This window comes from Cygnus olor, unplaced genomic scaffold, assembly GCF_009769625.2.
Source record: "Cygnus olor isolate bCygOlo1 unplaced genomic scaffold, bCygOlo1.pri.v2 S93, whole genome shotgun sequence".
Taxonomy (NCBI): domain Eukaryota; kingdom Metazoa; phylum Chordata; class Aves; order Anseriformes; family Anatidae; genus Cygnus; species Cygnus olor.
Window position 1 is genome coordinate 147 of NW_024429090.1, and position 27,696 is coordinate 27,842.

Sequence of the window (27,696 nt, forward strand, 5' to 3'; positions counted from 1 at the left end):
CCCCCATAGGATTAATTACCCTCCCACCTAATTAATTCGCCCCCATAGGGTTAATTACCCCCCCAAGTAATTAATTAGCCCCTCCCAGTTAATTAATCTGCCCCCCATAGGGTTAATTACCCCCCCAGCTAATTAATCTGCCCCCATAGGGTTAATTACCCCCCCAGCTAATTAATCTGCCCCCCATAGGGTTAATTACCCCCCAGCTAATTAATCTGCCCCCCATAGGTTTAATTACCCCCCCAATTAATTAATTACCACCTCCAGCTAATTAATCTGCCCCCCCATAGGTTTAATTACCCCCCCAATTAATTAATTACCACCTCCAGCTAATTAATCTGCCCCCCCATAGGGTTAATTACCCCCCCCAAGTAATTAATTACCCCCCCTCAGCTAATTAACTTGCCTCCCCCAGGGGTTAATTAACGAGCCCGCCTCCTTTTTGCCTCTCTTTTAATAAAAACCCACCCCAGAAAACCCAAAACCGCGAGAATTTGCCCCGAACCGCGGGGCGGGGGCGACGTCACCGGGGTCACTTCTGCTTCGGGGGGGGCCTGGGGACAGAGGGGACAGGGCTCAGCCCCGGGACCCCCCCCTCACCTCCCAGTCCCTCCCAGTAACGCCCAGTCCCTCCCAGTCCCCTCCCAGTAACGCCCAGTCCCTCCCAGTAACGCCCAGTCCCTCCCAGTAACACCCAGTCCCCTCCCAGTAACGCCCAGTCCCCTCCCAGTCCCCTCCCAGTAACGCCCAGTCCCTCCCAGTAACACCCAGTCCCCTCCCAGTCCCCTCCCAGTAACGCCCAGTCCCCTCCCAGTCGCCCCCAGTCCTTCCCAGTTGCTCCCAGTCCCCTCCCAGTCCTTCCCAGTTGCTCCCAGTCCCCTCCCAGTAACGCCCAGTCCCCTCCCAGTCGCTCCCAGTAACGCCCAGTTGCTCCCAGTCCCCTCCCAGTTGCTCCCAGTCCCCTCCCAGTTGCTCCCAGTCGCTCCCAGTCCTTCCCAGTTGCTCCCAGTCCCCTCCCAGTAACACCCAGTCCCCTCCCAGTAACACCCAGTCCCCTCCCAGTAACACCCAGTTGCTCCCAGTCCCCTCCCAGTAACACCCAGTCCCCTCCCAGTAACACCCAGTCCCCTCCCAGTTGCTCCCAGTCCCCTCCCAGTCGCTCCCAGTCCCCTCCCAGTTGCTCCCAGCCTCCTCCCAGTTGCTCCCAGTCCCCTCCCAGTTGCTCCCAGTCCCCTCCCAGTTGCTCCCAGTCTCCTCCCAGTTGCTCCCAGTCCCCTCCCAGTTGCTCCCAGTCCCCTCCCAGTTGCTCCCAGTCCCCTCCCAGTCCTTCCCAGTTGCTCCCAGTCTCCTCCCAGTAAAACCCAGTCCCCTCCCACTTGCTCCCAGTCCCCTCCCAGTTGCTCCCAGTCCCCTCCATTGCCCCCAGTCCTTCCCAGTCGCTCCCAGTCCCCTCCCAGTTGCTCCCAGTCCCCTCCCAGTTGCTCCCAGCCTCCTCCCAGTTGCTCCCAGTCCCCTCCCAGTTGCTCCCAGTCCCCCCCAGTCCTTCCCAGTTGCTCCCAGTCTCCTCCCAGTTGCTTCCAGTCCCCTCTCAATCCTTCCCAGTCACTCCCAGCCCCCTCCCAGTACCCTCCCAGTTGCTCCCAGCCCCTCTCAATCCTTCCCAGTTGCTCCCAGCCCCCTCCCAGTCACTCCCAGTCCCCTCTCAATCCTTCCCAGTTGCTCCCAGCCCCCTCCCAGTCGCTCCCAGTTGTTCCCAGCCCCCTCCCAGTCACTCCCAGTTGCTCCCAGTCCCCTCTCAATCCTTCCCAGTCACTCCCAGGCCCCTCCCAGTCCCCTCCCAGGCCCCTCCCAGTCCCCTCCCAGTCCCCTCTCAATCCTTCCCAGTCGCTCCCAGTCCCCTCCCAGTCGCTCCCAGCCCCCCCCAATCCCCTCCCAACCCCTCCCAGTCCCCTCTGAATCCTTCCCAGTTGCTCCCAGCCCCCTCCCAAACCTTCCCAGTCGCTCCTAGCCGTTCCCGGTTGCTCCCAGTCCCCCCCCCAATCCCTCCCCAATCCCTCCCCAGTCCCTCCCAGTCCCTCCCAGTCCCTCCCAGTGCCACCTGTAGACGCCCACCACCACGGCGTGGTCGCGCTCGTAGGGCTCGAGCGTGAGCTGCTCCTGGGGCCGCAGCTTCTCCTGCTGCAGCTTCTTCACCTCCGAGGCGAACACGGCCTCGGGCGCCGCCGTCGAGTCGATGCAGTTGGCCTGGGGGGGGCAAAAATTTGGGGGGGGGGGCCCAAAAATATTGGGGGGGAGCCCAAGACCCCCGCCCGACCCCGCTAAGGGGGGAATAATGGGGTGGAAGGGGGGGATTTGGGGAAAAAGGGGGGGGGAGGGGGTTAAAGGGGGGGACGGGGGGGTAAAAAAAATGGGGGGGGCAGCCAAAAATATTGGGGGGGGGGCCCCAAAAATATTGGGGGGGGGGCAAAGACCCCCGCCCGACCCCCCTAAGGGGGGAATAATGGGGTGGAAGGGGGGGATTTGGGGAAAAAGGGGGGGGGGAGGGGGTTAAAGGGGGGGACGGGGGGGTAAAAAAAATGGGGGGGGCAGCCAAAAATATTAGGGGGGTCCCCAAAATATTGGGGGGGGCAAAGACCCCCGCCCGACCCCCCTTGGGGGGGAATAATGGGGTGGAAGGGGGGGATTGGGGGAAAAAGGGGGGGGGAGGGGGTTAAAGGGGGGGACGGGGGGGTAAAAAAAATGGGGGGGCAGCCAAAAATATTAGGGGGGTCCCCAAAAATATTGGGGGGGGCAAAGACCCCCGCCCGACCCCCCTTGGGGGGGAATAATGGGGTGGAAGGGGGGGATTGGGGGAAAAAGGGGGGGGGAGGGGGTTAAAGGGGGGGACGGGGGGGGTAAAAAAAAATGGGGGGGGCAGCCAAAAATATTAGGGGGGTCCCCAAAAATATTGGGGGGGGCAAAGACCCCCGCCCGACCCCCCTTGGGGGGGAATAATGGGGTGGAAGGGGGGGATTGGGGGAAAAAGGGGGGGGAAAAGGGGGTGGGAAGGGGGAGAATGGGGGGAAAAGAAATGGGGGGGGGGGCAAAAATTTGGGGGGGGGGGCAAAAATATTTTGGGGGGGGATCAAAGACCCCCGCCCGACCCCCCTAAGGGGGGAATAATGGGGAGGAAGGGGGGGATTTGGGGAAAAAGGGGAAGGGGGGGCAAGAAAAAATGGGGGGAGGGGCAAAATTTTGGGGGGGTCCCAAAAATTTGGGGCAAAATTTTGGGGAGCAAAGACCCCCCCCGGGGGAAGAAGGGGGTGGAGAGGGGGGGATTTGGGGAAAAATGGGGGGGATTTGGGGCTAAAGGGGAGAGAAGGGGAGGGAAAGGGGGGGGAGGGGGGATTTGCCCCAGGAGGGCTCCCAGTAGCTCCCAGTAACCCATCCCGGGATCCCAGTGACCCATCCCGGGCTCCCAGTAGCTCCCAGTAATCCGTCCCAGGCTCCCAGTAACCCGTCCGGGGCTCCCAGTGGCTCCCAGTAACCCGTCCGGGGCTCCCAATGGCCCTCAGTAGCTCCCAGTGGCCCCCATTAACCAGTCCCAGGCTCCCAGTGGCTCCCAGTAACCTGTTCCGAGCTCCCAGTGGCTCCCAGTAGCCCATCCTGGGCTCCCAGTAACCCATGCCTGGCTCCTAGTGACTCATTCCGGGCTCCCAGTAGCTCCCAGTAGCCCATCCCAGGCTCCCAGTAGCTCCCAGTAGCCCATCCCGGGCTCCCAGTAGCCCATCCTGGGCTCCCAGTGGCTCCCAGTAGCCCATTACTGGCTCCCAGTGGCCCCCAGTAGCCCATTACTGGGCTCCCAGTAACCCATCCGGGGCTCCCAGTGGCTCCCAGTAACCTGTTCCGGGCTCCCAGTAGCTCCCAGTAGCCCATCCCAGGCTCCCAGTAGCTCCCAGTAGCCCATCCCGGGCTCCCAGTGGCCCCCAGTAACCCATCCGGGGCTCCCAGTAACCCATTCGGGGCTCCCAGTAACCCATCCGGGGCTCCCAGTAACCCATCCGGGGCTCCCAGTAACCCATCCGGGGCTCCCAGTAACCCCCAGTGGCCCATTACTAGCCCCCAGTGGCCCGTTCCTGGCTCCCAGTGGCCCCCAGTGCCCCTTTCGAGGTGACCCCAAGCTCCCAGCGCCCCTTACTGGTGCGTACTGGTGCGGGGGCTCGTTACCTTGATGGAGATCACGAAGTGGCCGCCGTTGCGCAGGAAGTTGTGGGCGTTGAGCGCGACGATGCGCGACTGGTCGGGCTGCGCCACGTCGGCGAAGATGACGTCCACCATCCCTGGGGACACCCCAAAATGACCCCAAAGCCCACCCCGAAAGGTCCCCGAGCTCCTCGGGACCCTAAAACGTCCCCCAAAATCCCCAGGAACCCCCCAAAAAATGACTCCAAATTCCCCAGAACCCAAAAAAATGACCCCAAATGGTCCCAATCCTTGGCCAAGGCCAACGAAGACCACCCCAAAAGAGCCAAGAACTTCTTGCAGGTGACCCCAAATCCCATCCAACCCCACCAAGACACCCCAAAAACCATCCTGTGTGTCCTAGGACCCCAAAACACCTCTCCAGGACCCCCCAAAAATACCCCAAGAACCCCAAAATGCTCCCAGAACCAGCTCCTAAATACCTTGAAGGACCTCCAGATCTTCTCTCATAGCTCCAAAACACCCCAAAATCTTACAAAATCCACCTAAATCTTCTTCCAACCCCTCCCGAGACCCCAAAACTTCCTCTAGGATCCCAAAACCTTCCCCTAGGACCCCCTAAAGACTTCCCAAAGACGCCCCAAAACTCCCCAGAACCCACCTCACATCTTCACAATGGCCAAAACACCCCAGAAAACCTCTCCCAGATGCCCTCAAAATTCCCAAAACCCCATCAACACGCCCCAAATCCCACTCCGTGTGTCCTGGGACCCGAAAGCAACTAACCAGGACCCCAAAAAAATACCCCAAAAAACCAAAACACCCCCAGAACTACCTCCCAAACACCTTGAGGAACCTCCACACCTTCTCCCACACCTCCAAAACACCCCAAAACCCCACAAAATCCCCCCAAAATCTTCTCCTAAACTCTCTTGAGACCCCAAATTCTTCCTTAGAACCCCAAGTTCTTCCCTAGGACCCCCCTAAAATCTGCCCAAAGACCCCCCCGTATTCCTCAGGACCCATTTCACATCTTCTCAACACCCAAAACACCTCTCCCAGATGCCCTCAGATGTCCCCAAACCCCATTGACACACCCAAAAACCAACCCTGTATCTCCTAGGACCCCAAAACACCTCTTCAGGACCCCCCAAAATACCTCACGAACCCCAAATCGCTCCCAGAACCAGCTCCTAAACATCTTGAGGAACCTCCAGACCTTCTCCCACACCTCCAAAACACCCCAAAACCCTACAAACCCCCCCAAAATCTTCTCCTAAACCCTCTTGAGACCCCAAATTCTTCCCTAGGACCCCCCCAAAATTCCCCAGGACCCACCTCACATCTTCTCAACACCCAAAACACCCCAACAAACCTCTCCCAGATGCCCTCAGATGTCCCCAAAACCCATCCCACTGCATCAAGTCATCCCAAAACCCATCCTCTATCTCCCAGGACCCCAATAAATACCCCAAAATACCCCAAGACCCCCAAAACACCCCCACAACCAGCTCCCAAACACCTTGAGGAACCTCCAGACCTTCTCCCACACCTCCCAAACACCCCAAAACCCTACAAAACCCCCCAAATCTTCTCCCAAACCCCCTTGAGACCCCAAAACTTCCTCTGGGATCCCCCAAATCGCCCCGGCACCCCAAAAGGGGCTCACCTATCAGCATCCGGTACTTATGGGGGTGCCGGGCGTCCTCGATGACGGGGATGACGTTGGTGCGCTTCTTGGCCACGTTGATGAGGTCGCGTCCCGAACGATGCGAGAACTCCACGGCGTAGACCAGGCCCTCCTGGGGACAGGGACACAGGGGTCACCCACCCTTCCCGTGGACGTTTTTTGGGGTCCCCAAGGTTGGGGATGTCCCCGGGGTCCCCCAAAGTTGGGGGAAGATCTCAGGATGGGGATCTGCCAACCTTGGGGTGCCCAAGGTTGGGGACGGCACTGGGGACCTAAGTTGGCCAACGTCCCCAAAGGTGCCATCCCACGATGTCCCCAAGGAACCCAGTGTCACCTCTATGTCCCCTTGACCCAAAACCCTAAAGATACGTCCCCTAAAGTGCCACCTCCGTGTCCCTTGACCAAAACCCTATAACAATGTCCCCAAAAATGCCACCTCCGTGTCCCTTGACCCAAAACCAACGTCCCCAAAGGTGCCACCTCCACGATATCCCCAACCCATGTCCCCTGGACCCAAAACCCTAAAGACACGTCCCCAGAAGTGCCACTTCCACGTCCCCTTGACCCTAAATCCTGTAACAATGTCCCCAAAAGTGTCACCTCCATGTCCTCTTGACCCAAAACCAACGTCCCCAAAGATGCCGTCTTCACAGTGTCCCCAACCCGTGTCCCCTGGACCCAAAACCCTACAAAAATATCCCCAGAAGCGCCCCCCTCCGCGACATCCCCGTGTCCCCCACAACGTCCCCGTGTCCCCCAAAATGTCCCCGCGTCCCCTCACCGGCCCCACGATGTCGGAGACGTGGGACACCGTTGTCCCCGAGGCGGCGCCCAGGTAGAGGACCTTGGTCCCCGGGCGGATGTGGATCTGGTCGATGCCCCCGAGGATGGCGGCGGCCAGCTTGGAGCGGAACGGGTTCCAGGCGCGGTACTCCACCTTGGTGTCACCATCCTGGGGACGCGTGCGGGTCAGCAGTGCCCAACAGGCCTCCCAGTTGACCAACGGGGCCTCCCAGTAAATCCCAGTTGCCCAAAAGGGCCGCCCAGTTGACCAAAGTAGCCTCCCAGTTGACCCCAGTTGCCCAACGGGGCCACCCAATTGACCCCAGTTGCCCAAAAGGGCCTCCCAGTTAACCCCAGTTGCCCAAAAGGGCCTCCCAGTTAACCCCAGTTGACCAACGGGGCCTCCCAGTTAACCCCAGTTGACCAACGGGGCCTCCCAGTTGACCAACGGGGCCTCCCAGTTGACCAACGGGGCCTCCCAGTAAATCCCAGTTGCCCAAAGGGGCCGCCCAGTTGACCAAAGTAGCCTCCCAGTTGACCCCGGTTGCCCAAAGGGGCCTCCCAGTTGACCCCGGTTGCCCAAAGGGGCCTCCCAGTTGACCAATGGGGCCTCCCAGTAAATCCCAGTTGCCCAAAGGGGCCACCCAGTTGACCAAAGTAGCCTCCCAGTTGACCCCGGTTGCCCAACGGGGCCTCCCAGTTGACCAAAGTGGCCACCCAGTTGACCCCAGATGCCCAAAAGGGCCTCCCAGTTGACCCCAGTTAACCAACAGGGCTTCCCAGTAAATCCCAGTTGCCCAAAGGGGCCGCCCGGTTGCCCAAAGGGGCCTCCCAGTTGACCCCGGTTGCCCAAAGGGGCCTCCCAGTTGACCCCGGTTGCCCAAAGGGGCCTCCCAGTTGACCCCGGTTGCCCAAAGGGGCCTCCCAGTTGACCCCGGTTGCCCAAAGGGGCCTCCCAGTTGACCCCGGTTGCCCAAAGGGGCCTCCCAGTTGACCCCGGTTGCCCAAAGGGGCCTCCCAGTTGACCCCGGTTGCCCAAAGGGGCCTCCCAGTTGACCCCGGTTGCCCAAAGGGGCCTCCCAGTTGACCCCGGTTGCCCAAAGGGGCCTCCCAGTTGACCCCGGTTGCCCAAAGGGGCCTCCCAGTTGACCAACGGGGCCTCCCAGTAAATCCCAGTTGCCCAAAGGGGCTGACTGGTTGCCCAACGGGGCCGACTGGTTGCCCAACGGGGCCTCCCAGTTGATCCCAGGGCTCTCCCAGTTGACCCCAGCTGCTCAACGGGGCTGCCCCGTTAATCCCAGTTGCCCAAAGGGGCCTCCCAGTTGACCCCAGGGCTCTCCCAATTAATCCCAGTTGACCCAAGGGGCTCCCAGTTGCCCATAACATCCTCCAGTTGCCCTCAGGGCCCTCCCAGTCAACCCCAGCCCCCTCCCAGTTTCCTCCCAGTGCCTCCCAGTCCTCTCCCAACTCCCCCTAGCCCCCTCCCAGTTCCCCCCAGCCCCCTCCCAGTGCCTCCTACCCCCTTCCAACTCCCCCCAGCCCCCTCCCAGTGCCCCCCAGCCCCCTCCCAGTGCCCTCCCAGTATCTCCCAGTGCCCTCCCAGTTCCCCACCTCGACCGAGATCCTCTTCTCGCCGTACACCGACTCCCCCGGCACCATGTTGCGGGTGACCAGCGCGTCCTCCTTCCCCCGGCAGATAAACACCCCTGGGGGGGGGAGGGGGGGGCAAAATTTGGGGGGGGGGGGCCACCCCACGGGACCCCCAACTGCCCCCCCCAGACCCCCAACTGCCCCCCCCCAGACCCCCAACTGCCCCATAACGCCCCCAAATTAACCCCCAAACTGCCCCATATGCTCCCTGTAGCCCCATATATCGCCCCCCCGCCCCTATGTATCACCCCCAAAATCCCATATATCGCCCCCTGCCCCTATATATCGCTCTCCTCGCCCCCACATATCGCCCCCAAAACCCCATATATCGCCCCCCCACCCTACATATCGCCCCCAAAACCCCATATATTGCCCCCCCACCCTACATATCGCCCCCAAAACCCCATATATCGCCCCCCCCACCCTACATATCGCCCCCAAAACCCCATATATCGCCCCCCCACCCTACATATCGCCCCCCCCACCCTACATATCGCCCCCAAAACCCCATATATCGCCCCCCCCACCCTACATATCGCCCCCAAAACCCCATATATTGCCCCCCCACCCTACATATCGCCCCCAAAACCCCATATATCGCCCCCCCACCCCACATATCGCCCCCAAAACCCCCATATATCGCCCCCCCCACCCCACATATCGCCCCCAAAACCCCATATATCGCCCCCAAAACCCCATATATCGCCCCCCCGCCCCTATATATCGCCTCCAAAACCCCACATATATCGCCCCCCCAAATCTCATATACAGCCTCCCAGCCGCTCTATATCGCCCCCCCACCCTATATATCGCCCCCAAAACCCCATATATCACCCCCCCATCCCCTACATCTCCCCCCACTCCGTATATCACCCATGTTGCCCCCCCACCCTATATATCGCCCCCCAAACCACATATATCACTCCCCAAATCCCATTTATCGCCCCCCAAACCCCACATACCGCCCCCCTGCCCCATATTCCACCCCCCAAACCCCACATATCACCCCCAAAACCCCTATATTGCCCCCCAAAGCCCCACATATCACCCCCCCCCACTATATATCAGCCCCTGGCCCCATATATCGCCCCCCGAGACCCCACATATCGCCCCACCAACTCCATATATTGCCCCCCCGCCCCCACATATCACCCCCCCAACTCTATATCTCACCCCAAAACCCCCATATATCGCCCCCCAACTCCATATATCACCCCCAAAGCCCCACATACCGCCCCCCCAAATCTCATATACGGCCCCCCAGCCCCTATATATCGCCCCCACAACCCCATATACCACCCCCCAGCCCTTACATAGTGCTCCCCAAGACCCCATATACAGCCCCTTAGCCACTATATATCACCCCCCTGCCCCACATATCGCCCCCCAAACCCCATTTATCGCCCCCCAAACCCCATTTATCGCCCCCCCAAACCCCATTTATCGCCCCCCAAACCCCATTTATCGCCCCCCAAAACCCACATACCGCCCCCCAAAACCCACATACCGCCCCCCAAACCCCCTATATTGCCTCCCGAAGCCCCACATATCACGCCCCCCACACTATATATCACCCTCCTGGCCCCATACATCGCCCCCCAGCCCCGATATATCGCTCCTCAAGAGCCCATATATTGCCCACCCCCCCCAGCCCCTATATATCGCCCCTCCACCTCATATATCGCCCCCCAAAACCCACATATCGCCCCCCAAGACCCCACATATCGCCCTCAAAACCCCCTATATTGCCCCCCCACCCTATATATCGTGCCCCAAACCCCACATATCGCCCCCCAACTCCATATATCGCCGCCAAACCCCACATATCGCCCCTCCAAATCTCATATACGGCCCCCCCCGCCCCCACATATCGCCCCCCCAACTCCACATATCGCCCCCAAAACCCCACATATCGCCCCCAAAACCCCACATATCGCCCCCCCAAATCTCATATACGGCCCCCCCGCCCCCACATATCGCCCCCCAACTCCACATATCGCCCCCAAAACCCCACATATCGCCCCCCCAAATCTCATATACAGCCCCCCCCCCCCCGTACCTTCATGCCGATGGGGCTCCACCGTCACCTTCTTGCCCCCCTTGAAGCCCCCCCGGCCTCCGCGCCCCCCCCGGCCCCCCCGGCCGGGGCCTCCTCGTCCTCGGCCCCCGAAACTGCCGCCGCGGCCCCCCCCGGGGGACTTGAAACCGCCGCCTGCGGGAAGAGGAGGGGGTGGGCGCTGGGGGGAACTGGGAGCACTGGGAGGGGGGCTGGGGGGGCCGGGAAGGGAACTGGGAGCACTGGGAGAGGGTATGGGGGGGGCTGGGAGGGAACTGGGAGCACTGGGAGGGGAAATAGGGTGGGTGGGAAGGGAACTGGGAGCACTGGGAGGGGAAATAGGGGGTACTGAGAAAGGAACTAGGCTTACTGGGAGTACTGGGAAGAGGACTGGGAGCACTGGGAGGTGAGATCAGGGGTCTGGGAAGGGAACTGGGAGGGCTGGGAGGAGAAATGGGGGGGCTAGGAGGGGAACTGGGAGCACTGGGAAGGAAACTGGGCTTACTGGGGGCACTGGGAGGAGAAATGGGGGGACTGGGAAGGGAACTGGGCTTACTGGGGGCACTGGAAAGGGAAATGGGGCTTACTGGGAGTACTGGGAAGGGAGATGGGGGGGCTGGGAGGGAACTGGGAGCACTGGGGCAGGAGATGGGGGTGCTGGGAACGGAACTGGGTTTACTGGGAGCACTGGGAGGAGAAATGGGGGGGCTGGGAAGGGAACTGGGCTTACTGGGGACACCGGGACGGGAGACTGGGCTTACTGGGAGCACTGGGAAGAGAGATGGGGGGTACTGGGAAGGGAACTGAGCTTACTGGGAGGGGATATGGGGGTACTGGGAAGGGAACTGAGCTTACTGGGAGGGGATATGGGGGTACTGGGAAGGGAACTGGGCTTACTGGGAGCACTGGGAGGGGAACTGGGATGGGGGGCACTCACCTCGCCCCCCCCGGAAGCCCCCGCGGCCCCCCCGGTCGCCCCCGCGGCCCCCCCGGTCCCCGAAGCCTCCGCGCCCCCCCCGGGGGCTGAAACCTGCGGGACAGAGAAGTGTTACTGGGCAAACTGGGAGCACTGGGACGGCTGGGGGGGGGGGGCTCCCGGTTCCCTCCCAGCAAACCCAGCGGTTCCCCAGTCTGCCCAGTTCCACACCAGTTAAACCCCAGACGTTCCCTGTCACCCCCAATCCCTCCCAGTTCCACTCCAGTTACCCCCAGTTGCCCCCTAATCCCTCCCAGTTACCCCCCAATCCCACCCAGTTTCCCTCCAGTTATCCCCAGTGCCTCCCCAGTTACTCCCCAATTACTTCCCAACCCACCCCAGTCCCTCCCAGTGCCCCTCCAGTCCCTCCCAGTGCCCCCCAGTCCCCTCCCAGTCCTTCCCAATCCCCCCCGAGTGCCTCCCAGTCACCCCCCAATCCCTCCCAGGGCCCACCAGTAGCTCCCAGTCCCTTCCCAGTGCCTCCCAGTTACCTCCCAGTTACCCCCAGTGCCCCTCCAGTCCCTCCCAGTCCCCCCCAGTTATCCTCCCGGTCCCCCCCAGTTACATCCTAGTTCTCCCTAGTTCCTTCCCAGTCCCTCCCAGTTACCCTCCCAGTCCCATCCCAGTGCCCCTCAGCCCCTCCCAGTCCTTCACAGTCCCCCCCCAGTGCCTCCCAGTCACCCCCAGTACCCCCCAGCCCCTTCCCAGTGCCTCCCAGTTCCCCCCAGTCCCCCTCAGTCACCCCCAGTTACATCCCAGTTCCCCCCAGTGTCTCCCAGTTACCTTCCCAGTGCCTCCCAATCCCTTCCCAGTTATATCCTAGTTCCCCCCAGCCCCTCCCAGTGCCTCCCAGTTACTCCCAGTTACCCTCCCAGTCCCATCCCAGTCCCTTCCCAGTGCCTCCCAGTTACCTCCCAGTTCCTCCCAGTTCCCCCCAGTCCCCCTCAGCCACCCCCAGTTACATCCCAGTCCCTCCCAGTGCCTCCCAGTTACCCTCCCAGTCCCATCCCAGTGCCCTTCAGCCCCTCCCAGTCCCTTCCCAATGCTCCTCAGCCTCTCCCAGTCCCTTCCCAGTCCCTCCCAGTTCCCCCCAGTGCCTCCCAGTTCCCCCCAGTGCTCCCAGTGCCCACCCGGCCTCATCCCGCCGCTGCTCCACGCGGGGCCTCACGCGCCGCGCGCTCTCTCCCACTGCCGGAAGTTGCCGTGCGTCATCCGCTAGGCCCCGCCCCGTTGCGGGCAGCGCGCATGCGCCACAGCCTTCCCGACGCCAAGCCGGGCGGAAGTAACCGAGCAGGGCCTGGCTCTTGCTGGGTCCTAGCGCCCGGGCGTGCCCTAAAAGCGCCCCCCAGGGGAGACCCCTGGAATAGGGGCGGAGGGGGGTTGAGGGCAGAAATGGGGGGATTTGGGGGGGCTTTGGGAGGACTGGGGGGCAGGAATGGGGGATTTGGGGTCGTGGAGGGAATTTGGGGAAAGGGATGGGGTATTTGGGGGGATGCTGGGGGGATTTGGGGGCAAAAATAGGGGATTTGGGGGTTCTGGAGGGCATTTGGGAACAAGGGTGGGGCACTTGGGGGGATTTGGGGACAGGAATGGGGGATTTGGGGGTTCTGGAGGGCATTTGGGAACAAGGATGGGGCACTTGGGGGGATTTGGGGACAGGAATGGGGAATTTGGGGGTCCTGGAGGGGATTTGGGGGCAGAAATGGGGGATTTGGGGACAGGAATGGGGGATTCGGGGTCCTGGAGGGGATTTGGGGAAAGGGATGGAGAATATGGGGGTGTTTGGGGGTGATTTGGGGGAAAGAATGGGGGATTCGGGGTTCTGGAAGGGATTTGGGGAAAGGGATGGAGAATATGGGGGTGTTTGGGGGGGATTTGGGGACAGGAATGGGGAATTTGGGGGTCCTGGAGGGGATTTGGGGGCAGAAATGGAGGATTTGGGGGCAGAAATTGGGGAACTTGGGGTCCTGGAGGGTATTTAGGGAAAGGGATAGAGGATATCGGGGTGTTTTGTGGGGGATTTGGGGGTAAGAATGGGGGATTTGGGGGTCCTGGAGGGTATCTGGGGAAAGGGATGGGGCATTTGGGGGGGATTTGGGGACATGAATGGTGGATTTGGGGTCCTGGAGGGTGTCTGGGGAAAGGGATGGAGAGTATGGGGGTGTTTGGGGGAGATTTTGGGTGGTTTGAGGGGGGATTTGGGGTCCGGAATGGGGGATTTGGGGTCCTGGAGGATATTTAGGGAAAGGGATGGAGAATATGGGGATGTGTTGGAGGGATTTGGGGGTAAGAATGGGGGATCTGGGGGTCCTGGAGGGGATTTGGGGAAAGAGATGGAGAATATGGGGGATTTGGGGTGGGATTTGGGGGTCCTGGAGGGTAAATGGGGAAAGGGATGGAGAATATGGGGGAGTTTTGGGGGGGATTTGGGGACAGGAAAGGCGCATTTTGGGGGTCCTGAGTGTGATTGAAAACATTTGAAGGGGGGTCCTGAGAGTATTTAGGGACAGGTTTGGGGCATTTGGGGGTCCTGGGGATATTTTGGAGATAGATATTAAATATTTGGAGAATTTGAGAAGTTATTTTGAGGTAAAAATGGGGCATTTGAGGGGGAGCTGAGTGAATTTATATATAGGAACGGGGCTTTGGGGGTCTTGAAGTGTATTTGAGGACAAAAATGAGATATTTAGGGGATCCCGGGGGCACCTTGGAAATAGGTAGTTCGCATTGAAAGGATTTGTGGGGTTATTTAGAGGTAAAAAGTGTATTTGAGGGGGGAGCTGTGTGGATTTATGTATGTATTTGGGGTCAAGGATGTGGCATTTGGTGGCCTGAGGGGAAATTTGAGGACAGAAACAAACATTTCGGGGGTGATATTTAGGGGCAAGTGGGGGGGATTTGGAGTGAGGGATGAAGGGATGGGGCATTTAGGGGTCGTGGAGAGGGTATGGGGTCGTTCATGGGGCATTTAGGGGGGTCTGGGGATGTTTGGGGACAAAAATGGGGATTTGGGGGGCTTTATTTAGGAACCTGTGTGGGAGAAAGGCACAAATTCGGGCCAATTTAAGGCATTTGAGGAAAATCTGGGGACTCTATGAGGGATTTGGGGGACATTCACGGTATTTGAGGTCGCTCCGAAGGGTTCTGAGAGTGTTTTGGAACGTTTCGGAGCCGTTTTGGGGCGTTTTGAGGCGATTCGGGGAGCGCCGGGGCCTCCCCGCCGCCATTTTCCCTCCCACCCGCCTGTGGGGACGCTCTGTCCTCCCGCCTCCTCTCTATGGTCTCCGCAGTCCTCCCCGCTCCCGCCCCGCCCTCGGCGGAGGCCGCTCTATCCGCCGCGTCTCGACGACTCCTCCCCTTCTGCGCGCTGAGCCGGGGCCGCTACTTCCGGCGGCGCTCTGCGCTTCCTGTCGCGTCTCGGTGGTTCCGGCGTGAGGGCAGCGGCGGCGGTGAAAGTCACTTTGACGGGAACGGAGGCGGCTGGTGCGGGTGGGGGGGAACTGGGAGAGACTGGGGGCTACTGGGAGGCTACTGGGAGCACTGGGAGGGCACTGGGGGGCTACTGGGAGCACTGGGAGGGCACTGGGGGGACTCAGTTTTAGTGGAGGCACTGGGGGAGCCGACGGGCCTTACTGGGAGAGGTTTGTGGGCTTTACTGGGAGCACTGGGTGGAGTGGGGTGGTGACTGGGGCTTACTGGGAGCATTGGGAGGGATTGTTGGGCTTTACTGGGAGCACTGGGGCAGCTGGGAGGGGTCGCTGGGCTTTACTGGGAGCGCTGGGAGGGGTCGCTGGGCTTTACTGGGAGCGCTGGGAGGGGTCGCTGGGCTTTACTGGGAGCGCTGGGAGGGGTCACTGGGTTTTACTGGGAGCCCTGGGAAGGATAGCTGGGTTTTACTGGGAGCACTGGGAAGGATCAGAGGGCTTTACTGGGAGTATTGGGTGTATGGGGGTGGTGACTGGGCCTTACTGGGAGCCCTGGGAGGCATCGCAGGGACTTACTGGGAGCACTGGGAGGTATTATTGGGCCTCAGTGGGAGTACTGGGAGCATTGCTGAGCCTTACTGGGTATACTGGAGTGGTGACTTAACTTTACTGGGAGCACTAGGCACTCGCTGGGGCTTACTGGGAAGGCTCGCAGGGCCTTACTGGGAGTCCTGGGAAGGATAGCTGGGCTTTACTGGGAGCACTGGGGCAACTGGGAGGGTTCTCAGGGCCTTACTGGGAGGGATTACTGGGCCTTACTGGGAGGGCTTGTAGGGCTTCGTACGGCCTTACTGGGAGGGCTCCCAGGGTCTGGCTGGGGGTGATCACTGGGCCTTACTGGGAGGGCTCCCAGGGCCTGACTGGGAGTGATCCCTGGGCCTTACTGGGAGCACTAGGAGGGATCCCTGCAGCCTTACTGGGAGCACTGGGAGGGCTCCCAGCGCCTTACTGGGAACAACGTTCGATCACCGCTTCCTGGGGCCACCGTCGACGTCCCCAAACCTCCCCAACCCCTTCCCCACCCCCCTCCTCCCCCCGCCCGTTAACGAGCCGTTAACTTAACGCCCCTAATTAAGCAATCAAATAGCCAATTAACTAATTAATTAACTAATTAACGCCCCCCCCCCCCCCCCCGGCAGCCATGGCGGAGGACATCCGGGCCAAGCTCGACCGCTACAAGACGGCGCCCTTCGACAGCCGCTTCCCCAACCAGAACCAGACCAGGAACTGCTGGCAGAACTACCTGGGTACGCCCCTCCCCCACCCCGTGTCCCCGGGGACCCCCGTGTCCCCTCCCCGGTGACACCCGTGTCCCCTTTTCCCCTCCCCCCCCCCCCCCAGATTTCCACCGCTGCGAGAAGGCGATGGCGGCCAAGGGGGCGGACGCCACCCCCTGCCAGTGGTACTACCGCGTCTACAAGTCCATCTGCCCCACCTCCTGGGTGAGTGGCCCCGGCGCGGTGACGCCCCCCCCCCCCCCCCCCTCCCCGGGGTGGCCCTCGGGTCCCCTGGGTGGCCTCGGGTCCTCCAGGTGGCCCCTGTGGCCTTCGTGGTGGCCTCGCGGCCCTTGGGTGCCCCGGGGTGGCCTCAGTGGCCTTTGGGTGCCCCGGGGTGTTTCCACGTTCGTTTCGACGTCGCTTGGGTTCCTCGTTTCTTCCCTGTGGTCCTCGTGGTGGCCTCGTGGCCCTTGTGGTGGCCTCGTGGCCCTTGGGTCCCCCGGGGTGGCCTCGTGGCCCTTGGGTCCCCCGGGGTGGCCTCAGTGGCCTTTGGGTGCCCCGGGGTGTTTCCACGTTCGTTTCGACGTCGCTTGGGTTCCTCGTTTCTTCCCTGTGGTCCTCGTGGTGGCCTCGTGGCCCTTGTGGTGGCCTCGTGGTGGCCTCGTGGCCCCCAGGTGGCCCTTGGGTCCCCCGGGGTGGCCTCGTGGCCCTTGGGTCCCCCGGGGTGGCCTCGTGGCCCTTGGGTGCCCCGGGGTGTTTCCACGTCATTTTGACGTCCCTTGGGTTCCTCGTTTCATCCTCGTGGCCCTCAAGGTGGTCTTCGTGGTGGCCTCGTGGCCCTTGGGTTGTCTCGTGGTGGCCTCGTGGCCGCCAGGTGGCCCTTGGGTCCCCCGGGGTGGCCTCAGTGGCCCTTGGGTGCCCCGGGGTGTTTCCACGTCGTTTCGGTGTCACTCAAGTCCCTTTTTTCATCCCCGTGCCCTTCGTGGTGGCCCCATGTCCGTCAGGTCCCCCGTGGTGGCCCCCGTGGTGGCCTCGTGGTCCTCATGTCCCACAGGTGGCCCTTGGGTCCCCTGGGGTGGCCTCGTGGCCCTTGGGTGCCCCGTGGTGTTTCCACATCGTTTCGATGTCACTTGGGTCCCTGTTTTCTTCCCCATGGCCTTCGTGGTGGCCTCGTGGCCCTTCTGGTGGCCCTCATGGTGGCCCTCGTGGGCCTCGGGGTCCCCCAGGTGGCCCTTGGGTGATCCGGGGGGTCCTCAGGTCCCCCAGGTGGCCCTTGGGTGCCCCAGGGTGGTTCCACGTCACCTCGACGTCGCTTGGGTTCCTTGATTCTTCCCCGTGGTCCTCGTGGTGGTCACCGTGGCCTTCATGGTGGCCCTCGTGGTCCTTGGGTGTCCCGTGGTGGCCTCGGGTCCCCTAGGTGGCCCTTGGGTCCCCCGGGGTGGCCTCGTGGCCCTTGGGTGCCCCGGGGTGTTCCCGCGTCGTTTCGACGTCCCTTGGGTTCCTCGTTTCGTCCTCGTGGCCCTCAAGGTGGCCTTCGTGGTGGCCTCGTGGCCCTTTGGGTGTCCCGTGGTGGCCCCCACGGTGACCTCATGCCCCCCAGGTGGCCCTTGGGTGTCCCGTGGTGGCCTCGTGGCCCTTGGGTGCCCCGGGGTATTTCTACGTCACTCGGGTCCCCCGCGGTGTCCCTGTGGTGCCCCCACGTCCTTCAGGACCTCCGTGATGTCCCCACGTCCCCCCCTCGGTGTCCCTCTGGCGTCCCCATGACCTTCAGGTCCCCCACAACGTCGCCGTGGTGTCCCCGGGCCCCCCGTGGTGTCCCCACCAGCACGAGGTCCTCGTGTCCCCCCCCCCCCCCCCCCGCAACGTCCCCAGGTGGCCACCACGTCCCACGTGTCCTCTTTGGGGGGGTCACCACGTCCCTTTTTGGGGTCACCACGTCCCTTTTTGGGGTCACCACGTCCCCTTGGCGGCATCATCACGCTCCTGGCCCCCGTGGCGTCCCCAAGTCCACCCAGGCGTCCCCCCCCCATGCCCCGTGGCGTCCCCCCCCGCCCCGTGGTGTCCGCCCCCCCCCCGACCCCGTGGCGTCCCCACGTTCTCCCCAACGGCCACCGTGTCCCTCACGAGGCCACCGTGTCCCCCCCTCCCCCCGCAGGTGACAACGTGGGACGAGTACCGCGAGGAGGGGACCTTCCCCGGCAAGATCTGAGCTTCTCCAACCCCGGGGGGTACGGGGAGGGGGGTTGGGTCCCCGTTGTCACCGCTGTGGAGGGCGGGGGGGGGGGGGGGGCGGTGACAGGGCCACCACCGCCACCACCAGGAGGTGACACGGATGCCACCGGGGAGGGGACGCCGCTGTCACGGAGGCGGTGGACAATAAAGGGTTGAACTGGCCCGTTTGGGTTTTTTTTTTGGGGGGGTTTTTTGGTTGTTTTTTTTTTTTTTTGGGGGGTGGGGGACACACGCGGTGGGGGGAGGGGGGGGCGGGGGACGGGTCCTGGCCCCCCAGGTTCTCGTGGTGGGGACGTGGGGATGGAGAAAACGGGGCGAGGAACGTCGAAGTGGAAGGCGGGATTTTATTAATTAACAAAATTTCCGGGGTGGGGGGTGGGGGTGGGGTGACGGGGGGGAGGGGGGGGGGGACAACCCCCTGCTCGGTCACCCGGGGGTCCCCGAGGGCGCTACGGGACCAGGGGACCGAGCCGGGGGGGCTGGAGGTCCAGGGGCAGGTCCAGGGGCAGGACCCCGGGGAGAAGCGGCGTCAAGCCCAGGCCACGCAGCGGCAGCGCTCCCAGGAGGGCACCTGGGGGGGGGGACACGGGGTCAGGACACCTCCAGCAGTGGTTTGTCCACCCTACTCTCCACCCGTCGTCGATGGTTTCTCCACCCTTCCACCCATCATCAGTGGGTTCTCCATCCACCCACCCTCCCACCCACCCGTCATCGATGGTTTCTTCATCCATCCACCCTTCCATCCATCCGTCTTCAATGGTTTCTCCATCCATCCATCATCGATGGTCCCTCCACCCATCCATCATCCATGGTTCCTCCACCCTTCCATCCATCACCAACGGTTTCTCCATCCATTCTTCCATCCCTCATCAATGGTTTCTCCATCCAACCACCCTTCCATCCGTCCATCTTCAGAGGTTTCTCCATCCGTCCATCTTCAGAGGTTTCTCCATCCGTCCATCTTCAGAGGTTTCTCCATCCATCCATCTTCAATGGTTTCTCCATCCTTCCATCCATCGTCAATGGTTTCTCCATCCATCATCAACGGTTTCTCCACCTCATCCATCCATCCATCCGTCATCAACGGTTTCTCCATCCAACAACCCTTCCATCCATCCATCCATCTTCAGAGGTTTCTCCACCCATCCATCATCAATGGTTTCTCCATCCAACCACTCTTCCATCCATCCATCCATCCATCCATCTTCAGAGGTTTCTCCACCCATCCATCATCAATGGTTTCTCCATCCAACCACTCTTCCATCCATCAATCCATCCATCCATCTTCAGAGGTTTCTCCACCCACCCATCATCAACGGTTTCTCCGTCCAACCATCCATCCATCCATCCATCTTCAAAGGTCCATCCATCCATCCTCAGAGCTTTCTCCGTCCATCCACCCACCCAAACATCCCTCCACCTAGCCTTCCTTAACGGCTTTGTGCTCCTCCATCCGTTCCTTAACGCTTTCTTCATCCATTTTTCCATCTTCAAGGGTTTCTCCACCCGTATTTCCAGGAACAGATAGATGGGGAAGCCATCAAAGAAGTTCAAGGGTTTCTTCATCCGTCCACTCATCCTTCTTCTGTGGTTTCTCCATCCATTCACCCAACCACTCTTTCTTCTTCCATGGTTTCTTCTTCCATGGTTTCTTCTTCCATGGTTCCTTCTTCCATGGTTCCTTCTTCCGTTTACCCAACCATCCACTCATCCTTTCGTGGTTTCTCCATCCATCCATCCGTCCACCCAACCATCCATCCTTCTTCCACGGTCTCTCCTTCCACCCATCTCCCATCCTCCTCCTCCTCCACTAATGGTTCCTCCATCTGGTGGTCCCCCATCCCCTCTCCCCACCGCGTCCCCCCGTCGTCCCCCTCACCTGGAGACAGGTCCCGCCGCAGCAGCGCTCGGTGGGGGACACAGGTGACACCGGGGCGGCAGCCGGAGCCCTCGACGCACCACGGAGCTGTAGGAGATACGAGAATTGGGTGGGGACGTGGCCTGGAGGAGGGACACGTCGGGGGTAGGACACGTGGAGGGACACGTGGAGGGACACGTGAGGAGGTCATGGATGGGCAGGGAGATGGAGGACATCACGGATGCATTGGGGACATCACGGACATGGGATGTCACAGGTGGGCAGAGAGGTGGAGAACGTCATGGAAGGACAGACGGGGGTGTCACGGTTGGACAAGCACGGGGGACGCCGCAGTTGAATGTCATGAAGGGACAGAGGTGGTTGATGTCGTGGAGGGACAGATAGAAGATACGGTGAGCCCGCTGAGGTCATTGTAGGCACGTGGGTGGAGGAACACCGAGAGATGGAGAACATCATGGTGGGACACCAAGAGACAGAGGACATCGTGGAGGAACACCGAGAGGTGGAGAGAGGAACACCAAGAGGTGGAGAACGTCGACGGCGGATGTTTTGGAGGGACATACAGAGGACAATGTGGTCACGTAGGCACGTCACGGTTGGTCAGACAGTTGTAGGACACCACGGATGGACAGACACAAAGGGGACATCATGAAGGGCCACAAAGGGGTGTCGTGGTTGGACAGAGAGCTGGAGAACATCACGGATGGACAGACACCTAGGGGACACCGGGGTGGGGGGAAACGGGGATGTCGTGTGTGGACCCAGACGTAGGTGACACTGTGGATGGATCCATGTGGATGTCATGGCCACGGGGGAGTCCCGCACAAGAACCTCCCCAAGATGACCACCCAAAATACCCGTGGCCACCTCCCACCCCGTGTCCCCGCGGTCCCCAACTCACGGCAGACGCTGGGGGCGCGCCAGGGTCCCACGCGGACCTTGGCCTGGCGGCAGGCGGCTTCGTAAGCGCCCAGGACCTCGCTGAGGACCTCCTTGTCCTCGGGGGCTTCGCAGAGCTCCCAGAGGCAGACGTCGAAGAAGACCCTGGGGTGGACCGCGGCGTGACAGCCCCCGAAGGGCCCCTGGGGGTCCCGCAGGACGCCGCAGAGCTCGGTGTGGACGAAGGCTTTCTTGGGGGGCTGCCGGCACGGGGGACACGTGGGGCCGGGGCAGGGACGATGACACGTGGCCGTGGTGGCCTGGTGGAGGTGGTCGTTGTAGGGGTGGCCGTCGAAGTTGCCGCAGAGGCCGCAGGTGACGTTGCGGAAGCTCGGGGACACGGTGACGGCCACCGCCGCCCCGGGGCCGGCGGTGACGCGGAGGCCGAAGTCGGCGACCAGGAGGGTGGTGGCACCCCGGGGTGCCAGGCACACGGCCTGGCCTTGCAGGCAGAAGGGCAGCGACGCCTTGGAGCCGTCCACCTGCGTGGGGTGGGGTGGGGTGGGTTGGAGGCACCCAGTAGGTGCCCGGTCCTCCTCCCTGGTCCTCATGGCCAGACGTCTGTCGTTCTACCATCCATCCAACCTCCTTCATCCATCCAACTTTGTTCCTCCAACCCTTTTCATCTTTTTCTGTCCATCCATCCATTCATCCATCCTCTTCTCTGTCCATCCCTCTACCTCTGCTCTTCACCCATCCCTTTTTCCAAGTTCTTCACCCATCCCTTTTTCCAAGTTCTTCACCCATCCCTTTTTCTATGTTCTTCACCCATCCATCCATCCATCTTATTCTTTATCTACCCCTTCTCCATCCCTATTCCCATGTTCTTCATCTATCCACCCATCTTCTTTGTCCATACATCTACCTATGTCCTTCTCCATCCCTTTTTCCACATTCTTCAACCATCCATCCATCTTCTTCCCTATCCATCCCTTCTCCATCCTTTTTTCCATGTTCTTCATCCATCCGTCCATCCTCTTTATCTATTCCTCCATCTCTGCTCTTCTCCATCCCTTTTTCCATGTTCTTCATCTTCCATCCATCCTCCACCCAACCATCCTCTTCTCTTTCCATGTTCTTCATCCATCCATCCCTCCCCCCATGGCCATCTCCATGTCCCCACCCCTCCATCCCCCTCTCCATCTCCTCCATCCATCCCCCTACCCATTTTTCCTCCACCCCTACCCCTCCAACCCACCCCGTTCTCCACCCCCTCCACCCTTGCCCATCCCCACCCCTCTTCCCCTTTCCTCCTCCTCCTCCTCCTCACCTCCACCATGCCGGGGTGCCCACCCCGTAGCACAAAGCGGTGCTGGTGCACGGTGACGGTGACGCTGCGGGGGCCGGGGCCACCCCGGGGTGGGTCGGTGACGGTCACATCAAAGGCAGGGTGGGCGCCGGGGGGGCCGCAGCTCCGGGCCACCACATAGGAGCAGTTGTCCGCCACGGCCATGGCCACCCCATCGAAGCTCAAGTAGTGCTGGGTCCCCACGGCCCGGCAGGTCCCTGGGGTGCCCACGGTAGCTGGTGCTGCCACTGGTTCTGCTGAGCACCTCTGGGTGTCCCCGTGGGAGTCGTCAGGGGACACGCAACCTTCACGGCACCCCGGGGTGCAGCCTGGGGCGCAGATGGCGTAGCGGGTGCCCGTGGGGCACTGGGGGGCTGTGGGGAGAGGGTGGTGTTGGGGGAAGGTCTTCAGTCCCCTCTGGGGGGCCAGGGTCCCACCCGGATGCTTGGCTTCTCCTGGGTGCTCTATGGGGTTGTGTCCCCATCCCACTAGTACTTTGGGGGTCCTGGGGTTATCTATGGGGTTATTTCCCCATCCCACCAAGACTTTTGGGGTCCTGGGGTGTTTTATGGGGCCGTGTCCCCTTCCCATCAGGATTTATGGGGTACTGGGATGCTCTGTGGCGTTGTGTCCCTATCCCACCAAGATTTTTGGGGTCCTGGGGTGCTCTATGGGGCTGTGTCCCAATCCTACCAGGACTTCTGGATTTCCAGGGTGCTCTATGGGGCCGTGTCCTCACCCCACCAAGACTCCTGGATTCCCGGGGTGCTCTATGGGGCCATGTCCCCCTCCAACCCCTACCCCCGGGTCCCCCATGAGCCACTTACAGCAGAACCCCTTGGAACGCCACTCCAGAACCTTCCTCCCGGCCTCCTGGCAGGCAGCGACGTAGGCGGCGAGGACGCGGCAGACCCCCTCGCGGTGACACCGGTCGGCGACGCAGTCCCGGAAGTAGGTTTCAGGGTGAACGGCCTCGTGGCAGAGCCGGAAGGGCCCCTCCTTGTTCAGCAGCACCCCGCACTCCCTCCCCACATCTTGTTGCCCCTTTCCCCCGACGTCCCCGCACCCCGCCGCGTCCCTGCACCCCGATGTGTCCCTCACCCGCCAGCCCCCCGCCGGCGCCAGGTCATTGCGGGGGTCCCCGTCGAAATCCCCGCAGAGCCCGCAGAGGTGGCCGCTGTAGGCACCCGGCACGCGGATGCTCACCCGCCCGTGGTGCCCGTCGAAGGCCACCCGCAGCCCCCGGGGGGTCCGCACCTCCACCTCCCAGCCCCGGGGCTCCAGGGTCACCGCTGAGGCCTTTGCCACGTGGGGCAGGAGGGTTGGTATGCCGTTCACCTGTTTGGGGCGAGCACAGGGCACAAAGAGAGCCCCCGGAGGGGTCAGAATCAGCGTTCAGCCCTTCTGGAGCCCATTTCATCACTACTCATAGTTTACTCGATCACTACTCTGGGTTTACTCGGTCATTACTCGTGGTTTACTCACTGGGTCATTCACAAGCTACAAACTTGCTGCTCACCATTTGGCTACCAGTCCTCCAAGGCCACTACTAGCGGGAATCAGACAGGACTGAGCACTCTTACTGACTTCTCATGGTTTACTCCCTTGCTACTCACTCTCTGCTCACCACTTTGCCTCTGGTCCTCCCAAGCAGCTTGTGGCAGGGTCTGGACTGGCCCAAACCCACCTAGTCTCTAGTTGTGCTTTACTCTTGCTACTCAGCACTTCCATCCAGCTAATAAATCTCCCTACTTACAACCTTCTCACCCATTATTTACACACTTGCTACTCATTCACTACTCACTCTTCACTATGTCACCCCCCAGCACCTCCCAGCCAGCTAATATGTCCCTGCTTTCTCTTTTACTGACTCACTGCTCATGCTTACTCTTTACTCACTATGCATCCTGTGACAACACTGAGCCAGCTCCTACATACAGGCTTGCTCTTTTAGTAACTCACTACTCAATCAATGTTCATGTTTTACTTCCTACACATCCTTGGGCAACTCTGAGCCAGCTAACATCTTCTGCTTCCCAGATTTCTTGTCTACTCATGTGTTACTTATTACTCATTTGTTACTCCCCTTGCGAAATCTGGACTGGATTTACTTGGTCTTTACTCTTTATGCACCAATCGCCTGCTACTCCCTCTTTGCTCATCCCTTGGTCAGTCAACACATCCCTACTTAATCCCAGTTTGGGCAGAAAGTGCTACTCAGCATCCATCCCTTTCCTCCCGGTTTACTCCATCCTCACAACTCCCTCCTTGCAGCCCTTACTCACTCCCCAGCTTCACACCGCCATTGCTGTGCTCCTACTCCTCCCTTACTCACCGTGACCTGGCCGGGCTCCAGCTCCACACGCGTGCGGCGCACGAGGACCTCGGCACCGGTGATGCCACCCAGGCCGCCCCGCACCAGGACGCGGAAGGGCTCTGGGCCCTGGGTGCCGGGGCAGAGTCCGGCCAGGAGGTAGACACAGGAGCCGGAGAAGTCGTGGTGGAGGCGGTCAAAGGTGCGGACGTGGCCCATGCCCAGGGCTGAGCAGGTGGCAGGGTTGGGGACGGGGTTAGGAACCAGGTTGGAGACGGGTTTGGGGACGGGGACAGGGATGGGGTTGGGGATGGGGTTGGGGATGGTGGCACAGGGCTCCTGGGGGTGTTTGGATGAGCAGGAGGAGGCTGTGGGAAGAGGAGAAGCAGTGGTTAATCGGGTTGTCCTTCAGAACGGTTCCTCAGTCCTCCTCCATCCCCTCTTCATCCAGTTATCCTTCTTTCTTCACCCTTTTTCCTGTCCCTTCGACCTCCTTCACCCATTTCTCCATCCCCATTCCCAATTCAAAGCCCATCCCCAACCCATTGGCTATCCCCATCCCAGTCCCCCACTCCCTCCAGACCCTATAACTGGGGTCCCTGTCCCTAATTAATATCCCCATGCCCCACTCACAGCACTGTGTCCCCTGTCCCTCGCCGGCCCGATCCTCAGGATGGGCACAGAGCCCACAGAGCTGTCCCCGTAGCGTCGCTGGTGCCGTCACCGTCACGGCGCCGTCCCCACCAACGGCCACCCGCACACCTATGGTTGTGACCAGCCGCCGCTGTCCCCCTCTTCTCTCCAGGCGCACCCGGCCCCCTGCCAGCGAGAGGGGCAGGGGGACCCGGGTCCCGGCCACCTGTAAGGGAGGACATTGGATGGGCAACTGCGGTGTGGGCACCTGGGTCCCTTCCTCAGTCTTGGAAATGGGATTGAGTGAACCTAGACTCCAAGTTGTGGGGTCTGGGGGTTGGAAATAGGACGGGGAGAAGCTGGACACCTGGGTCCATCGCTTGGTTATGGGGTCTGGGGGTTGGAAATGGGATGGGGAGATTCTGGATGCCTGGGTCCACCACTTGGTTATGGGATCTTGGGGCTGGAAATGGGATGGGGAGGAGCTGGACACCTGGGTCCACCACCAAGCTATAGGGTCTTGGGGATGGAAATGGGATGGGGAGGTCCTGGACATCTGGGCCCACCACCCATCTTGGAGTTCTGGGGGTTGGGAGACCCCAGACGCCTGGCTCCCTGCTCCCTCCCAGGGACTATGGGACACCCCCCTCACTCCCCTTGTGCCACCCACTGTCGAATACTCACCCTTGCCATCGTCTCCTCGCCTCGGAGCAGGACGACCTCAAAGCCATCACCACGGAGTGTGACGTGGCCAAAGGAGGCACCCGGCCCCACGCCAAACTGGCTGCCTGCCGTGACATGGAGGGTGGGCAGTTGGGTGCCGCAGGTGCTCACCAACGTGTGGGTGCAAGCCCCTGCCAAGCCATAGCTCTTCCCATCAAAGGCCCGGTAACGCCAGCGCCCCAAAATGTGGCAAACGAGTGGGGGCTGCGAGACAGGGAGGCATCTGGGTGAGGTTTCCACCATCTTGCACGTTGTCCCCTTTGGGCAATGCACGTCGTTGCAAGATGTCTTGTCGGGGACGCATTTGGGTGAGTTTTCCACCATCTGGCACGTTGTTCCGGATGGGCAATGCAAGTCGTTGCAAGATGGCTCATTGGGGATGCATTTGGGCCAGTCGTCCACCATCTTGCACGTGCTCCCAGACGGGCAACGCACTTCTTTGCAAGACATCTTGTTGGGCACGCATTTGGGCCAGTTCTCCACCACCCTACATGTCGTTCCGGCTGGACAATGCATGTCATTGCAAGTTGGCTTGTTGGGCACACATTTGGGCCAATCCTCCACCACCCTACACGTCGTTCCGGCAGGACAATGCATGTCATTGCAAGTTGGCTTGTTGGGCACGCATTTGGGCCAATCCTCCACTATCTGGCACGTCGTTCCCACCGGGCAATGCACCTCTTTGCAGGTTGGTTTGTTGGGCACGCATTTGGGCCAGTCTTCCACCATCTGGCACGTGGTCCCGGCCGGGCAGCGGACGGTGCTGCAGGAGGGCTTGTTGGGCACGCACGTTGGCCAACCACCCTCCATTTGGCACGTGGTGCCCTCGGGGCAGCGGACGGCGCTGCAGGTGGGTTGGTTGGGCATGCACTTGGGCCAGCCCTCCACCATGTGGCACGTGGTCCCCTCCAAGCAATGCACAGTGTCACACGTGGGCTTTGGGGGTACGCAGCGGGGGACGCCCTCCACCACTTGGCACGTGGTGCCAGACTTGCAGGAGATGCTGGTACAAGACGCCGCGGGCGCGCTTCTCACCATCCGCACGCACTTGGGCCAGCCTCGCACCACCCGGCACGCCGTCTCACTCGGGCACTGCAGGTCACCGCACGAGGGGATGCGGACACAGCGGGGCCACCCGTTGAGAAGCTTGCAGCCCATTCCTGCTTGGCAGTGGAGGTTCTTGCACGAAGGCCGGGAGACACAGGTGGGGTGGCCGTGCACCACCATGCAAACGGTGCCGGGCTTGCAGGCAAAGTTCTGGCAGGACCCAGGGGTGGCAGCACAGTGAGCACCATTGCAGGATGAGGGGATGGAGGAGACCCCAGCGGAAATTTGGGGGACAGAAGCAGGGTGACCCCAGGATGCAGATCGGAAGAGGGGATGGCTGGGAAGACACTGGGGCCAACCCTCTGTCATCGTGCAGGCTGTGCCCTTGGGACACTGGATGTCATTGCAGGAGGGTTGGTTGTAGACACACTGCGGCCACCCATCTGTCATCTTGCACGTGGTACCCTTTGGACACTGGATGTCCCTGCAAGACGGTCTACGAATGGAGGTCTTGAGTTGCGCACATTGGGGCCAACCATCAACCATCTGGCAAGCTGATCCCTTCTGACATTGGATGTCACTGCAGGAGGGACGGTTTTGCA

General features: G+C 61.3%; 3 protein-coding genes and 1 long non-coding RNA gene across 4 annotated transcripts; 2 read left to right on the forward strand and 2 right to left on the reverse strand.

Moving 5' to 3' along the window:
• Positions 1–436: 436 nt before the first annotated feature.
• FBL (fibrillarin) lies at positions 437–12,492 on the reverse strand. Its single transcript, XM_040543476.1, has 9 exons — positions 12,468–12,492; positions 11,299–11,391; positions 10,365–10,517; positions 8,267–8,361; positions 6,654–6,824; positions 5,852–5,984; positions 4,207–4,319; positions 2,099–2,244; positions 437–554 (listed from the first exon to the last, which is right to left on the reverse strand). Exons 1-9 carry the CDS (start codon positions 12,475–12,477, stop codon positions 533–535), a joined length of 936 nt encoding a protein of 311 aa, XP_040399410.1. The 5' UTR covers positions 12,478–12,492; the 3' UTR covers positions 437–532.
• A 2,182-nt stretch (positions 12,493–14,674) lies between these two features.
• LOC121063141 (cytochrome c oxidase subunit 6B1) lies at positions 14,675–18,432 on the forward strand. Its single transcript, XM_040543478.1, has 4 exons — positions 14,675–14,820; positions 15,962–16,069; positions 16,164–16,264; positions 18,195–18,432. The coding sequence occupies exons 2-4, from the start codon at positions 15,964–15,966 to the stop codon at positions 18,246–18,248; spliced, it is 261 nt and encodes an 86-aa protein (XP_040399412.1). The 5' UTR covers positions 14,675–14,820; positions 15,962–15,963; the 3' UTR covers positions 18,249–18,432.
• LOC121063142 lies at positions 16,446–18,177 on the forward strand. Its single transcript, XR_005815850.1, has 3 exons — positions 16,446–16,514; positions 16,714–17,586; positions 17,640–18,177. It is a non-coding gene; the product is annotated as an uncharacterized LOC121063142 (long non-coding RNA).
• Positions 18,433–20,156: 1,724 nt separating the features above from the next.
• Positions 20,157–24,910, reverse strand: LOC121063143 (IgGFc-binding protein-like). The gene is made up of 4 exons (XM_040543479.1): positions 24,713–24,910; positions 23,205–23,715; positions 22,360–22,751; positions 20,157–21,571 (listed from the first exon to the last, which is right to left on the reverse strand). The coding sequence occupies exons 1-4, from the start codon at positions 24,908–24,910 to the stop codon at positions 20,951–20,953; spliced, it is 1,722 nt and encodes a 573-aa protein (XP_040399413.1). The 3' UTR covers positions 20,157–20,950.
• Positions 24,911–27,696: the final 2,786 nt, after the last annotated feature.

Bases quoted from the DNA above. Each gene is read 5' to 3' on its own strand.
- FBL (XM_040543476.1), bottom strand. The intron at 10,518-11,298 runs GTGAGTGCCCCC...CTCTTCCCGCAG, and splicing joins GGGCTTCCGGGGGGGGCGAG to GCGGCGGTTTCAAGTCCCCC. The intron at 6,825-8,266 runs GTGGGGAACTGG...ACGCGTCCCCAG, and splicing joins AGAAGAGGATCTCGGTCGAG to GATGGTGACACCAAGGTGGA.
- LOC121063143 (XM_040543479.1), bottom strand. From the start codon at position 24,910: ATGGGCCACGTCCGCACCTTTGACCGCCTCCACCACGACTTCTCCGGC. The intron at 23,716-24,712 runs GTGAGTAAGGGA...CGCCCCAAACAG, and splicing joins TGGAGCCCGGCCAGGTCACG to GTGAACGGCATACCAACCCT. The intron at 21,572-22,359 runs GTGAGGAGGAGG...CACCCCACGCAG, and splicing joins GGCACCCCGGCATGGTGGAG to GTGGACGGCTCCAAGGCGTC.
- LOC121063141 (XM_040543478.1), top strand. From the start codon at position 15,964: ATGGCGGAGGACATCCGGGCCAAGCTCGACCGCTACAAGACGGCGCCC. The intron at 16,070-16,163 runs GTACGCCCCTCC...CCCCCCCCCCAG, and splicing joins CTGCTGGCAGAACTACCTGG to ATTTCCACCGCTGCGAGAAG. The intron at 16,265-18,194 runs GTGAGTGGCCCC...CTCCCCCCGCAG, and splicing joins CCATCTGCCCCACCTCCTGG to GTGACAACGTGGGACGAGTA.